The 13,863-nt window shown below is 38.9% G+C and overlaps 1 protein-coding gene across 11 annotated transcripts in view; it reads left to right on the top strand.

Moving 5' to 3' along the window:
• Positions 1-13,863, top strand: part of LOC126088583 (titin) — a 1,213,778-nt gene that overhangs the window by 1,057,383 nt on the left and 142,532 nt on the right. For all 11 annotated transcript variants that reach the window (XR_007519972.1, XR_007519973.1, XR_007519977.1 and 8 more), the window contains exons 12-13: positions 1,630-1,890; positions 12,257-12,514. Coding sequence is in view for 5 of the 11 variants with exons in the window: in XM_049906783.1 (XP_049762740.1) it covers positions 1,630-1,890; positions 12,257-12,514 (519 nt within the window). In the remaining 6 variants the exon portion in view is untranslated. The remainder of the gene's footprint in view (positions 1-1,629; positions 1,891-12,256; positions 12,515-13,863) is intronic.

Raw genomic sequence — 13,863 nt, 5'->3', positions numbered from 1 at the left:
GGATCCTCCCCTCCAATACCAGATTTTTTGAAGTGCACAGATGGGAATCTTTACAATACATTCTCCACTCCTGTAATTATCCCGGCCTTAACCTAATGTGACATCTCTCCCCACACCCTCCATCCAACAGTTTCCACCCCCTTTTTCCTATCATTCTCCTCCCCATTCTTATCTTCCATCCTGTTTTTTTGCAGTGCTCTGACAATGCTTTCACCCGTCCTTTCCTACTCATCTCGTTTTTTGCACCTTTTTTCCGTCCATTCTCTGCCCCACAACCTCCTGATGCTGCGCCTGTCGGCAGTCTAGTGTTTGCACACTCCACCAGACAGCATTCATCTCTCTCCCCATCTATACACTACTATCCCTTCCGCTTCCTTGCCCCCTCCAGATTGCTACTTGCATCCCACATGATGTTGCTTTCCAGCCTGAGATGCTGGATTTGGCGTGTGTGTGTGTGTGTGTGTGTGTGTGTGTGTGTGTGTGTGTGTGTGTGTGTGTGTGTGTGTGTGTGCGCGTGCGCGTGTGTTTTTATGTGAGTGGTGTGCGTTTCTCTCTTTTATTGATGAAATCTGTAGCCGAAAGCTTTACTTGAGTGTCTTTTAATTGTACCTGTCTGCAACTTGATGGATCTTCTTTATGGTAAGTAGCAATCTGTCTTTTCCTACATTATTGATATCCCTACCTGGGGTTTCTGTGCTTTGACATACAAAAGTTATGCTTTTTCCAGTAGAATGTGAATTTGCAATAAAAATGGGGTGTTCCTATTTAAGATATTGAAGTTTTCCCCTTCCCTGTGGGCCATCAATATTACCATTGGAGGTAGCAATTTTAAAAAGATGGATCACTTATTTTTCTGTTTTTTAATCTGGTGCATAGTTTTTGAGATATTTTAATGTCTCAAGATAAAAAAAACTTTCCCTGTATATATGAGACTCCAATTTTCACAAAGAGAAACACAATATTTTTTGAAGTCAGCTGGTTCTTACATCAGTATGCGATTAAACATAGAGCAAGTTACATGTTACCTGTCAACAGACTACAACTACATGAGAAAACTCTGAGATTATATAAGTAAGCAAATTACAAATGGAATCATTTAGGGGAAGTGTGATCCAGATCTAAGAAAAATACTAACGGGGATTGGAAAAATACCTGAAAAATAAATGTTACAATAGTCTAAAAGATTTCTTCAATGATGGTTGTGTAAAATAGTATCTTTCTAAAGAAGTAGCAGTCTTTGTATTGTAAGCATAGATTATATTTTATGATAACTGTGTCAAACAGTATCTGTCTGAAAAAGTAACACAATATTTTTTTATAGCCTGGATAAATTTTGCTAGTCTGTATAATATTTCCAATATTTTGGTAAGCATTAAAAGCTGTGGTTCACAAACAATTTCTGAAATAACAGTAAGATATGATTGACTTTCGAATATTAATCAGTTACTCATTCTTGACTATTGGGTTTTTCACCAACACAATAAGAAAAAAAATATTGATGGGGGAAACCAAGCTACAATTATGAATTGCAATTATGCAATTCCAAAATGTACTTACAAAGTAAGTTATTTTTACTTCTTCATTGGACTTGCTAACAGATCCTACTACTTGTGTTGATGTATATTTCAGACCCACCAGGTAACATCACAGTTTCAAATAAAGTGGTTTATGTAACTGAAGGACATGTTCCAGAGAAAGTTCTGTGCAATGCAAAAGCATATCCGGAGGCTAGTTATCAGTGGTGGAAAGAAGGTGAAAAAGAACCAATAGTAAAAGGAAAAACACTCATGCTGAACTTTGCTGTACATCGTCGTAATAGTGGAAACTACATCTGTGAAGCTTCCAACCGACATGGAAATATAACTCAAAAAACAACAATAAATGTTCTGTGTAAGTGTTCAAATCTTTCATGATTACTTATGTGTGAGATTAGGGATTATTACTTGTGTCCTAAACTGTCAGTACCTATGTTACATGTGTATCCATCATTTGATTTTGCCTTTTTCTCTAAAATATTACTTATGCTGCATGCAAAATACAGTAAATGTTTAAAGTACACTGTCATATTCTAATTTTCCAAGGATATATATTTAAATTCTTTGAGTTTTATTTACTCTTTAAGTATTTTTGCTTATTACACCACATTTCATAATGCTTTCACATGATTTTTTCTCTTTTGGGAAATAAATTAGAGTTTACACTTCTCTTTCAGAAGATACATCTGTTCATTGTTTCAGTTATTCGTAAATCATATTGCATAGATAACATGATGAAGGAAAGCCCAGAGGGATGTTTAGCGAGACAAGTTTTCATTACCATTGAGGCATAAATGTCATGAATTTTGTTGAGGCCAGGAGTTGATCCTGACTGTGTTGGAGGATTCAGCCACCAGTAGGTCAGGAAAAGGTGCTGCTTCCGTGCCTGGATGTAGGTTTTAGAGTTGGTGGTGACTGTAACTGCTTAGCAAGTTTTTAATGAAATATACCTGTATACAATTACAGAGTTTTACTCATTTTGATACAGAGACAAGAATGCAGTGAGCAGAAGAATATTGCCCCTCAGTGACATTGGTGGCTGCCAGCATGCCGAATACCACGCTCATCAACTGCCAGCCCACTAGCCAGCGCAGCACACATTAGAAGTGATGGTTCGTGGCATCAGTGAAATTACCACTGAAGTACATCAGATGCAGTTTCTGGCAGCCTGACTAACCTGTGGTCACTGTATACCAGACCAATAAGGACAGTGTTAAACTGTAACATCCATCTTAGCCAAAGTTGTAGGTATATGCCTGCATGGGCAGTGGTCAGCAAAGATGAAGGCTCTCAGGAACCAGTGTACAGCAACAGATACACTGGGTAGCCGTAACTCAGGCTTGGAGGCAAGATTCACCAGGAAAGCAGTCACCAGCAGAATATAGCTTCTGGCAGGAGATGCAGTAATGCGAAGGTGCTGAGTTGTCTACATACAGTCTCCAGGTCAAGCAGACACCTGCTGTTAGTGGGGACTGAAGGTGACTGGATGCTTCAGCTTGTACTGCAGCAGCCTTCACCTCAAAGTTAACAGCTGATGAAGAATGGTGGTGTTGGGCATCACCTACTCGCCTTGATGTGGTCATGTACAAAGTATGTCAGCAAGCATCTGAGAACACCTGAGAGTGAGGACCAGATTTAGATCAGTATTTATGAGAGTCTACTAGCCAGTTGTGCTCCGGGCAGCAGTACCGCCACAGAGACAGCAGGCTGTAGCAGCCGGGTGTTGCCACTGGTGCAATGACTTCATTTTTTTGGCTCTTCTTCTTTATCCAGCACCTGCTGGACCTTACCGATAGCTGTAACATTGCCCTACTTCACCCTTCAGAAGTGTTAGCCAGCTTCTTCCACTTTGTCAGCTTCCAGAGTAAGTGCTCTTTTGTTCTGAATATACCTGCTTGCAAAACAGTGTTGGGGCTTCAGGCTGATGCTTGCTTGCCTCTGTATGACGTTGTTTGGCTGAGCATAACAGGAGCAGTTCATCACATCAGACCGAGTCATGGGAACACTCCTCTCTCCTAGAAGAAATTCGGTTTCTTGATTGTAACCTGTTTACATTTTTGGACAACAAATGTGATAACATATGTTTTACAGTTTGGCATGATAATACAAGATTTTCCTCCTCCTTTTATTGTTAGCATAAAGCACGTGGTTCATTGGCTTTTCCTTAATTCTAAATGGTTAGCCAAATCTGTTGGCAACTGATACTTAGGTGGTTTTTCTCCCAAAGTAGTTACACAAAACAGTCAAATCCACAATGGTACCAACAACTGAGAGTCTCATAGTCATAATTCTATTATGCTGCTCATTGTGGTACTGCTAAACATGCTGGAACATTGCTCAGTGGTAAAGTGACTGTTCTGCGGGGCTATTAGCCCATCCAGCAAATGGGGAAGGTATGGTTTTATGGTGTTATTCAGATAGGTTCAGTTCTGAGTTGGCAACATGTCTAATGGTTTTTCCAGCCAGTACTGTGAGGTGTGTGTCAGAGTCATTATAGTTGCCTCTGTGGTAACACTGCTTGTAGCACGGAATCCATTTCTCTTCCCTCCTCATTTGTGAAGGATGTATGTATGTGGTTTATAATCTCACAATGCATCCCATTACCACAGAAAATCCCTACTCGAATTACACACTGTACTGCCTACCAATCCTATTACAAGAAATCATAAGCACAAATTTAAACTGTACCCATAACATGTTCTACGACAAAGCTGTTCAATATATCTTGTACAGCTCAATACTCACTGACACGATGTAAGAGTGCACTGCTCCTTGTGTACAACCTACACACTAGCTTCTGCCTCCTACCTTCTAGTTTTACCTCCCACTTCTTTGTAGGTAATTGCACTGATACCTGTGGTATTGTTTCTAGTATAACCTTAAAATGTGTAACACATCCTGTGTGCATAATGTAAGTTTGTATTGGTGTTTGCAACATCACATTCACAGATGATGTCATCTCTATGACTTGTTATGGTCCTTTTCGATGCATATAAAATTTCTGCATTGTGCCGTTTGCTGTATAGGGACATGCTAGCATGACCCTTTGGCCAACACCTTACTCAGGCAACTTAACATTACATTGCATTCATCCCTTCCTGCTCCTCAAGATCTTTGGCATTCCCCTTTGGTACCCACTTCCAGACATCCTTCAATGTTTTCACAAATTTTGTATTTATTCCACACTTTTACCACTCTTAGCTTTAATAAATTAAATTCTACCATATAACACCTTGTGTAGAGCCCAACACTGTTATGCAGTTTTGCACTGTGTGTGTCTATGACATATGGTAGATAAGCTTCCCATTCCTTACGGTGAATATTCGCATTATAACTTATCGTTTTACTGATGATACAGTGAACACACTCAGTCCTTCCGTTTGCCATAGGATAGAAGAGACTAGTTCTAAGCTTGCAGATTTGCAGTGGGTGGCATAGTTGCTTAATTAGTTGAGATATGAAGTTTTTGTCTTGGCCCATAGTTATTGTGTCGAGGACACCAAGCTTCGGTGACCAGTTTTTCACCGTTGCATGTGCTACTGCACTTGCTTGTTGTTTCAGGATGTGAATCATTGCAATGTCATGTGGACAGTGATTTACAATAGTTAATATACAGCAGTTACCCACTGGTATCCTGTTAAATGGAGCCATAATGTCCATGCCTTCCATTTCATATAGTTTAGACACCTCTGGTAATCTTTGAAGTGGTGTTCATTGACGGCTCACATTGGCATGTTGTGTACATGACATGTTATCCTTGACATATTGGTCAACGTCCTTGCTTCATATTCTTCACCAAAGCCATTCAGTTACTCTATGATCCACTGTCCCATGCCCTCCACGTCCTGCTAACATGTGATCATGAGCTTCTTTTAATATTTCTTCCTTCAGTGCTCCAGGTACTATGACACAAGGCCAAGACTTTGTCATCCTACACAGTAGCCTATCACAAACAATGATCTGTGCTTACATTTTGAATACATGACAGTCTGCATCAGCGATCTGCACATTCTGCCATTCCACATGGCTTCAACCAAGTGCTTTTAACCCTAGTTTTCATGCTCAGACTATCTGAATTGCCATGCTTCCTGTCAGATTTATGCATTACCTCAAAATAAAATGTGAGTAATTTTAGTGCCCACCGAATCAATCTACTTGAAGGATATATCAGTCCTAATAGCCACTTTAATGCTGCATAGATTATTACAACTTTGAATTTAGTGCCATAAAGCTGACAATGAAAGTAAGTAATACTGTAAATTAACATCAGTACCTCCTTCAGTAGTTGAGTAATTCTGCTGCAGTTCATTTAAATGTTTTGATTAACATGCTGCTGGGTGGTCATTACCATCTGCTTCCTGATTCAAAACATATCCCACTGACTGGTCGCTCATACCAAAAGGCAGAATAAACTCTTTTCCGTAATTCAGAAATACTAACATAGGTCTAGCTGTTAGTGCCTGTTTCAGTTCCTCAAATCAGATTGACAGTCAGCTGTTCACTGAAATTTTGCATCCTTCAACAAATGTGTTAATAGTCTACCAGCATCAGCAAACACTTGACAAATTTTCTATAATAATTGTGTAACCTTAAAATGACTGCAAATGTTCACATTTTGCAGCAGCAAGAAATCCGAGACTGTACATACCAATCTTAGATTGGTGCTTACTCAGTCATGGCTAAATAAACAGATTAAACTTCTACCACAGCAAAGTGACATTTTTTAATACTTAATGTTAAGCACTCTAAATGTATCGCTCCTTCCAGCTGTAGCCTGTGCCCCTTCATGTACCTAGATAAAACAACAATACACTGGCCTGTTTTTAATACCCCTGACATGCTGTCCCATAATCACTGAATGTGGCCAGTACATTCGTAAGTCCAAAAGATACCCACTAATATTGGTAATGGCCACAGGTTATGGTAAATGTGATCTTCAGCTGGTTCTCTAGCACTACTTCAAAGTGGTAGTAATCATTTTTGAGATCCATTGTTGGAAAAATACCTCCATTGACCCAAGTTCTCCAATGTTTCCTGAATATTTGGTATCAGATATGCATCCATCACAATTCTGGCATTTAAACAATGGTAGTCACAACAGAACCTGTTTCCTCATCCCACATTGCTATTTTGGGCATGATGACAACAGGTGCTCCCCAGGGACTATCACACTCTTCAGTAAAGCCATCATTTAGCTGTTGATCGATGAACTACTCCATTATTGGTTGCAGGAGACAAGGTATTCTGTATGGGTTCTTATAGACAGGAGGATTATCCCCCCATCAGGATCCTGTGTTGCATCATTGGTGTTGCTAGTGAGTGTCCACAAGGACTGAACAAATATGTAAACTGCGTCAATAGCATTTCTACAGCTACCCTACCTTACCATTCCATCTTATTCACTTTTTTGCATAATGCAGGTGCATTAATTATTTGCTTAAAGCAGAGGTCCACACTTTACATGTCAAAATCATCGTCATACAGGTCATCTAGTATGGAAATTAATAACCCCTTTGGTGAAACCACTCTGTCAGCGCCAAAATTATCCACACTAGCTGCAATCAAGTATTCTCCATTCACTCCCTGCACTTGTGCCACACTCGTGTGTATAAACCTGTGTGATATATCCAAATTGTCACTGTGTTTCTAATGTATAAGTATCACTCAGGAGGTGAGTACCTTCATTTACCAAGAGCAATTTTCCTGTGCCTTTTAACAGTTTATAGTGCAAATGGGCCTTAATGATTCTGTATGCATTTTTATCAGTTCCAATTTTGTGCTAAGAGAACCTTGTGCCAATATATCATTTGCAGCTGTCTCTCCCAGTGAGAGCAATGTTCCACCAAGTTGTGCTAAGAAAAATCAATTTTTGTGTGATGCTTATTCAAGATATCAGCTACAGGATTGTACAGTACCCCTTACTGACAAACAACAACACTTTCATATGCTCTCAAAAATTTCTTGCCCCTATAAAAATTGCACAATATTGACCTCAATGATGCCACTTCATTGTCCCTTACTCCACATAATCTACATTGTAAGGAATTCACTCTTTCTGCCCAGGAGGGTAGGATAAATGAGCCTCTGTGTCCTACCTAAAAGGGTAGCATACATGGACTCCTGTGTCCATTAAAAATCAATGTTCTGTACCATTCACCATGCCAACTAAGCAACATTCTGCTTCTGCATATGTCTTTATAGCAGGAATTTCACTGCAAAAGCCCCAGTTGCAGAATTCATCTTAATGTCTAATGAACTTCTACCACCCTGTTTCTTATTCCTACAATCCCACATGTGATGTCCTACCACTGCACACTCACAGCTCTTCTGTGGTTGGCAGTATTGCTTTCAAAAGTGCCTCACACATCCACACCTATAACATTTTAGTTTGAGGAGAAAACACTCCATTTATTCTGCACCTGTGTTGCTATATCCATCTCTTCCAGCTGTATAGCAACAATAATGACAGCACCAATATCCTTCAAGTTTTACGTATGCACTGTCCTTGTCATATCAGATGAAGTCTCCCTCATAAAAAAAAAAAAAAAAAAAAAAAAAATCTAGCATTCTATGTTCTGCAACCTTGTTCTGCATTAACTCATAAGTTTGTGCATTGCTTTCCTAACCCTGTCCAAGAATGTTTCCACTTTTTCATTCCATTTTTAGGATATTTCATTGAGTTGCTCCCTAAAGAATCTGGTACTGTTCCGTTTATTGTAGTGCTGAATGAGCCCATTTTTGAGTTGCCGAAATGTATGTTTCATTCAACCCTTCATGGTATGCTGTGTATGTCTTTGCCTCATCCATTAACTGTGATATGTCCATGTACAATTGTATTTCATACATCCAATCACTCAGCCTCATGGCAACATCCAAGCTATCAATAAATGCTACTACATCTTTAGTTGTTTCCTGAAAATGGTGTTGCCAGACTAGCAGTGGCTGAATTCAAGGTAAGAGTGGATATTCTGATTAAAGCTTTTGTTTCTACTACCCCAGCAAGTTCACTCTGTCTACCCATGTTGCTTACTGGCAGAGCATCCACCTGCCTTTATGAAGTAGAATTACTTTCGTCCAGCTTAGCCACCTGTTTCACCAAGGATTCAGCTGCTTCCTAATCATCAAAGTTTGTGTTTGTCAGCCTAGCATTTGTGCAGATCCCATCCACTGAAACACAATACACTTGAAGTATGTAAAAATTCAATGATAACCAGTACAAGCATTCAGACATACAACAAAAGAAATGCCTTCAATGTTTATGACAAATAACCAAGCACATCAAATCAGTACAACAATGTGTCTCGTGCCCATTACATCACCAAGTACTGTTTTTAGCTGGTACTGACTGTGTACAAGGAAACTTGTGGCCCACTAAATTGCACTGCTGGCATCTCACTGGCCAAAACTAGTGTTCCATATAGTTTTCCTTATACTAAGACACATCTACAGGTCCTTCCAGTTTCATAAAATGCATCTGAAGATTTTTATGCACAAATCTCACCACCATTCCCATGCCCAAGAACATAGGAAACCCCAAAAATAGAAAGTTCATTCACCACATCTATATCACCAAACCTGTAGCACAGAGTTGGTGATTATGTCGCAGTTGGTGCTTCCTCTTGATGAATGGCAGCAGTCGATGCTGCAGACACTTCTGAAACCAGAAAGTTGGTGTGTCTGAAGTTGGTTGCTTTACCTGGATGATGGTTGTCCACACTGCAGCAAACACTTCTGGCAGCAAAATGTTTCGGCCAATAGTCGACCCATGTATTAGCAGAGGATTGGCCATTTGTACATCAGGAAATGATGCTGCTTCCTTGCTTGGACATGGGTTGTACAAGTGGTGGTTACTGGAACTGCTTGCCAAGTCGTCAATGAAACATTAATTTTTACAACTGTCTTTTATTCATTTTGATACAGACAGGATTGTGGCAGGTGGGAGGTTATTGCCTCTCATTGATATTAGTGGCTGCCAGTGGGCCAAACACCCTGGTCAGCAACTGCCATCTTTCAGAAACAGAACAACAAGCATAGCAATGGTGGATGGTGGTATCACTGAAACTGCTGCCAGAGTGCATCAGACATAGCATCCGGAAGCCTGACTGGCTCATGGCACCCTTAACACACCAGAAATGATGGTGTTATACTGTAACATTCAACATGGATTGAGTCAAAGTCATATGCCCGCACTGGCAATGGTCAGCAGCAATAAAGGCCCTCAGGAGCTGCTGTGCAGCAACAGAGAGACTGGGAAGCCCTAGCCCAAGCTCAAAGATATGATCCACGAGGGAGGTGGTCACCAGCAGAAGATGGACACTGGCAGGTGATCCGGTGGTGAGAAAGTGCCAAGTTCCCCTATATATGGTTCCCAGCTCAGGCAGACACCTGCTGCCACTGGAGATGACGTCCTTGGAAGGTGATTGGATGCTTCATCTGGCACTGCAGTAGTCTTCACCTTGACGTTAATGGCTGACGAAGAACGGTGGTTTTCAGCATCATGTACGCATCGTGATATGGTCAAGTATAAAGTATGCCAGCGAACATCTGAGAACATCTGATAGTGAGGGTCTGATTTGGGGTGGTGTTTATGAGAATCTACTAGCCAGCAGCTACTTTGCAACACTAGGATCTCCTCACCAGAAGAGACAACAGTCTGCAGAGGACAGGTGTCACCATTGGGTGCTGATGACTTCATTTGTTCTGCTCTTTTTGTTAAGTCAGCTCCTGCAGGAGTCTTCCCAGTATTCTACCAATGAACCAAAGTCTGCCACCTTCTTCACCCAGACAGAGCCTATGTAATCATTCCATTTCATATTCCTACAAAGTGTTACACCCAGGTATTTGTATGAACTGTCCGATCGCAACTGACTCATTGATATTATAGTCAAAGGATACTACAGTTTTTCGTTTTGTGAAGTGCGCAGTTTTACTTTTCTGAAAATTTAAAGCAAGTTGCCAAGCTTTGAAGATCTGACTGAATATTTATGCAGCTTCTTTCAGACAGTACTTCATTATAGATAACTGCATCATCTGCAAAAAGTGTGAGGTTACTATTAATATTGTCCACAAGGTCATTAATATGCAGCATTAACTGAATGCTATCTCCAGGTTGTTAAATATATGAGTTCCAATGTTTTATCACTGTATTTGTTGGTTTTAAGCAAATACGTCAAAATCAGCAGTTTTGTAGATACATAATTAAGACTCTAAATGTCCATCCTTGTTTCAAGAAATTTCGCAGAGAGATGCACTTAGCTTTAGGCCAACAACACTAATTACTACCTCTTGTGGAATTAAGGGAACACATTATATGCTCACATTTTATGGCCTGATATGAGACCAAAAATCTCCTCTGTTTGAATCAAGATAGAGAAGATCCTAAGAGTCAGGCATCACAGAGAGGTTTACTGTTAATAATTTGTGGGTGTACTTTCATAGAAGATTGAAGCAACATATCACTTCCTCTCACTTATGCTTCACAGAATGACCATACAGTAAAATATGAGTATATGGAGACTTACTGACAGATATTCTTCTCACACACTATACACAAATGGAAAATGAAAGGGAGAAAATGCTAGCTATACTCAATGTACCTTCTGTGACAAACCTTGAATTGGGGTGTGGAGCATAGATGCAGATATAATATCGTACAACCTTGCTTTTGCACAATAATGACAATAAACACTCACTAATCCTTTTGAAATGGGGCCCACATCTCACTCAGGCTCTCGCTGTAGGCTTCTGCCTGATTGAGACTCAGGCTCTGTCTCAAAAGAGTTAACATTAGACTTTTCCAGAAGACAATAGAGATTGGAAGGAAAAAAATACTTAGCTACCTTGTCTAGAGGTGAAGACAGTGAGAGATACTTCTTAGCTCAAAACAGATTGACTTGAGTTTTTTGACCAGTTTGTTAATATGATGATTCTATTATAATTTGTTATTCACCTAAATAAAAAGAAATTACACAAAAATTTTCTTGTTGTAATTGATCAACAATATATGTATGTATATATGCCTATAGTATAGTTATTGTTAATAATTGTCAGCAGCAGGAGATACGGCATAAATTGTTCCAACTGTTACATGTTTACTGGGTTAAATCTGTGAAGTAGAGCACCCTGATGTCAAGAAACTTAACAACATAATTTTTGTAAACACTACTTGACGGCCAATGTCATGCCAGAATCATTTTACGTCAGTTTTTTTCCACGAACATCTTTTCATAAAGCGTAAATCATGGGAAAATTATAAATATGTTTACAAAAAACTGGGTGTGTATTTACATTGTGGACACAGGAAATTTGATGGGAGCTATAAAAAATGATAGAAATGGCAGGAAAATGTTAATTTTGGGAACATAAAAGCAGGGATATACTGTAGTTTGCAATTGCATTATACGTGTTTGTGTAAGATGAGGAGTTAAGCAGTCTGCTGTGAGCCAAGAGAGAAAATCACAATTGAAAGGTACTAAAAACTGAAGAAGTGATATGAAGAAATGTAGTTAGTCACAAAGAAGGAGAAATTGTGAATAAAGTATGAAATGAGAGCTTCTCTTTCTGGCTGTATGCTCATACTTGTAGATTCCCCCCTCCCCACCCCCATGCCATTTCTCTTTAGCATTTCATTTTATTGATCTCTGTTCTATATATCAGTTTTTGTATTTTAACACTTTATGTATTCACTAGTCTGAAATACACTTTTTTAAAAAATTTTACAGATAAGCCAGAATGTGCCATTACTCAAGCTGAAATGGATGGAAAATTGGTTTTAACATGTTCTACAAGTGCAAATCCACCAGAAGTTGATTTCACTTGGCGAATCAAGAATGAAAATGACACAATAGAAGAAAATGTGGAGAAAAAAGGACAAAGCAGCATTCTCACTCTGGAATCTTATGTTGAAAATTTCCGCACATATTTGTGCTTTGCAAATAATAGTGTGGGAGTAGGAATTCCTTGTGAAAGAGATGTCACAGGTGAGAATGAAATATACCTTTTTCCTTCTTATATTGCAGAATCCATAGATCCTTAATGTATATGCAAAATATGAGCAATTTCATGTGTACTTCACATTTTATAGTCTTCTTCTTACATCTATAATACAGCTTCAGCACACCTGAAAGACAATATGAATGGGCAACAGTAAAAATTTTTATCAGGTAACTTTTATACATTGAGGGAAAGTTTGGGCAGAATGTAAATAATCTAGGAGTAAAGGCAATGTGTGTGTGTGTGTGTGTGTGTGTGTGTGTGTGTGTGCTTGTACTTTGTCCAAAAGCAAGTGAAATTCGAAGTGGTTGTGTAACAGTGAACCAATCAGTGCCTCAACTATTCAGAAAGGTGTTATCCTTACTCGTAAATTGTTTACACTTTTGTACATTGTCAGACATAGGTAAAAAACATTTATAGTTGCAATATGCAGCTTGTGAGAGTTACGAACCAGAGACTCTTCATCTGACCACACAAAAGAATACAAATTTAAGTAAATATAGCTATTCTAGGATTAAAGAATCTCAGGTCAAGGAACACACAGCAAAGACAACATGGAAGGGAACTTAATTGTGAATGTTAATAAGAAACAAGATTTGAAATCCTGAGGATCTGTAAAAAGAAAAAAGAGCAGCAAATAAATCAGAGATAGGGAAGGACAATTTGACAATCTTGCATAGACAAGACAAAATAGGGCAGAAACATATAATAAGGTAAGAAGAAAAATTGTTGGAAAAGAAGCAGTGAAGGGAAAGAAGAAACTAAAGAATATGGAGAATACAAAATAAATTCCAAAGAGAAAATGAATTGATGGGAATGTGCAGTGAACAGTGTGACTGAATAGATGGGGATATGTAGTGTAACAGTGTAGCAATGGAAGAACTATGGTGGGAGGACACTGAATAAGGGGAAAGAAAATGAAGAATAAGTTGATGAGAAGTTGGTGTTGTGGAACAGTCATATGATGTGAAGAAGTGTCCATGTGTGAACTTCTGACATACTTGTGCATTGCCATGTAGTGAAGTGAATACAAACTCATTACATCTTTCATATTTTGTTGAAAAGAAATAATTTCCATATAAAAATTGCAGAAACAGTGATTACTAAGTATGTTCTTTCATTTCCATATGCACTTAAGTTGTAACAAAGTAAGTAAACACAAAGAATATTAAACAACACTCTTTATTGATAGTAAAGACTCTCAGCCAAATGAGCAATTCATCTTCTATCTCTTGCTTTGGCTACTTGCACAGGACCTAATGTCATCTAAAGTCAGTTATATTGTGTGTAAAAACAATAGTAATTTTGACAAATTGCCTGTTGGCGTCTGTTTTGA

Source organism: Schistocerca cancellata, chromosome 6 (genome assembly GCF_023864275.1).
Source record: "Schistocerca cancellata isolate TAMUIC-IGC-003103 chromosome 6, iqSchCanc2.1, whole genome shotgun sequence".
NCBI lineage: Eukaryota > Metazoa > Arthropoda > Insecta > Orthoptera > Acrididae > Schistocerca > Schistocerca cancellata.
Note: the sequence above shows the minus strand (reverse complement) of the source record. Positions and strands in the feature narration are given on the sequence as shown.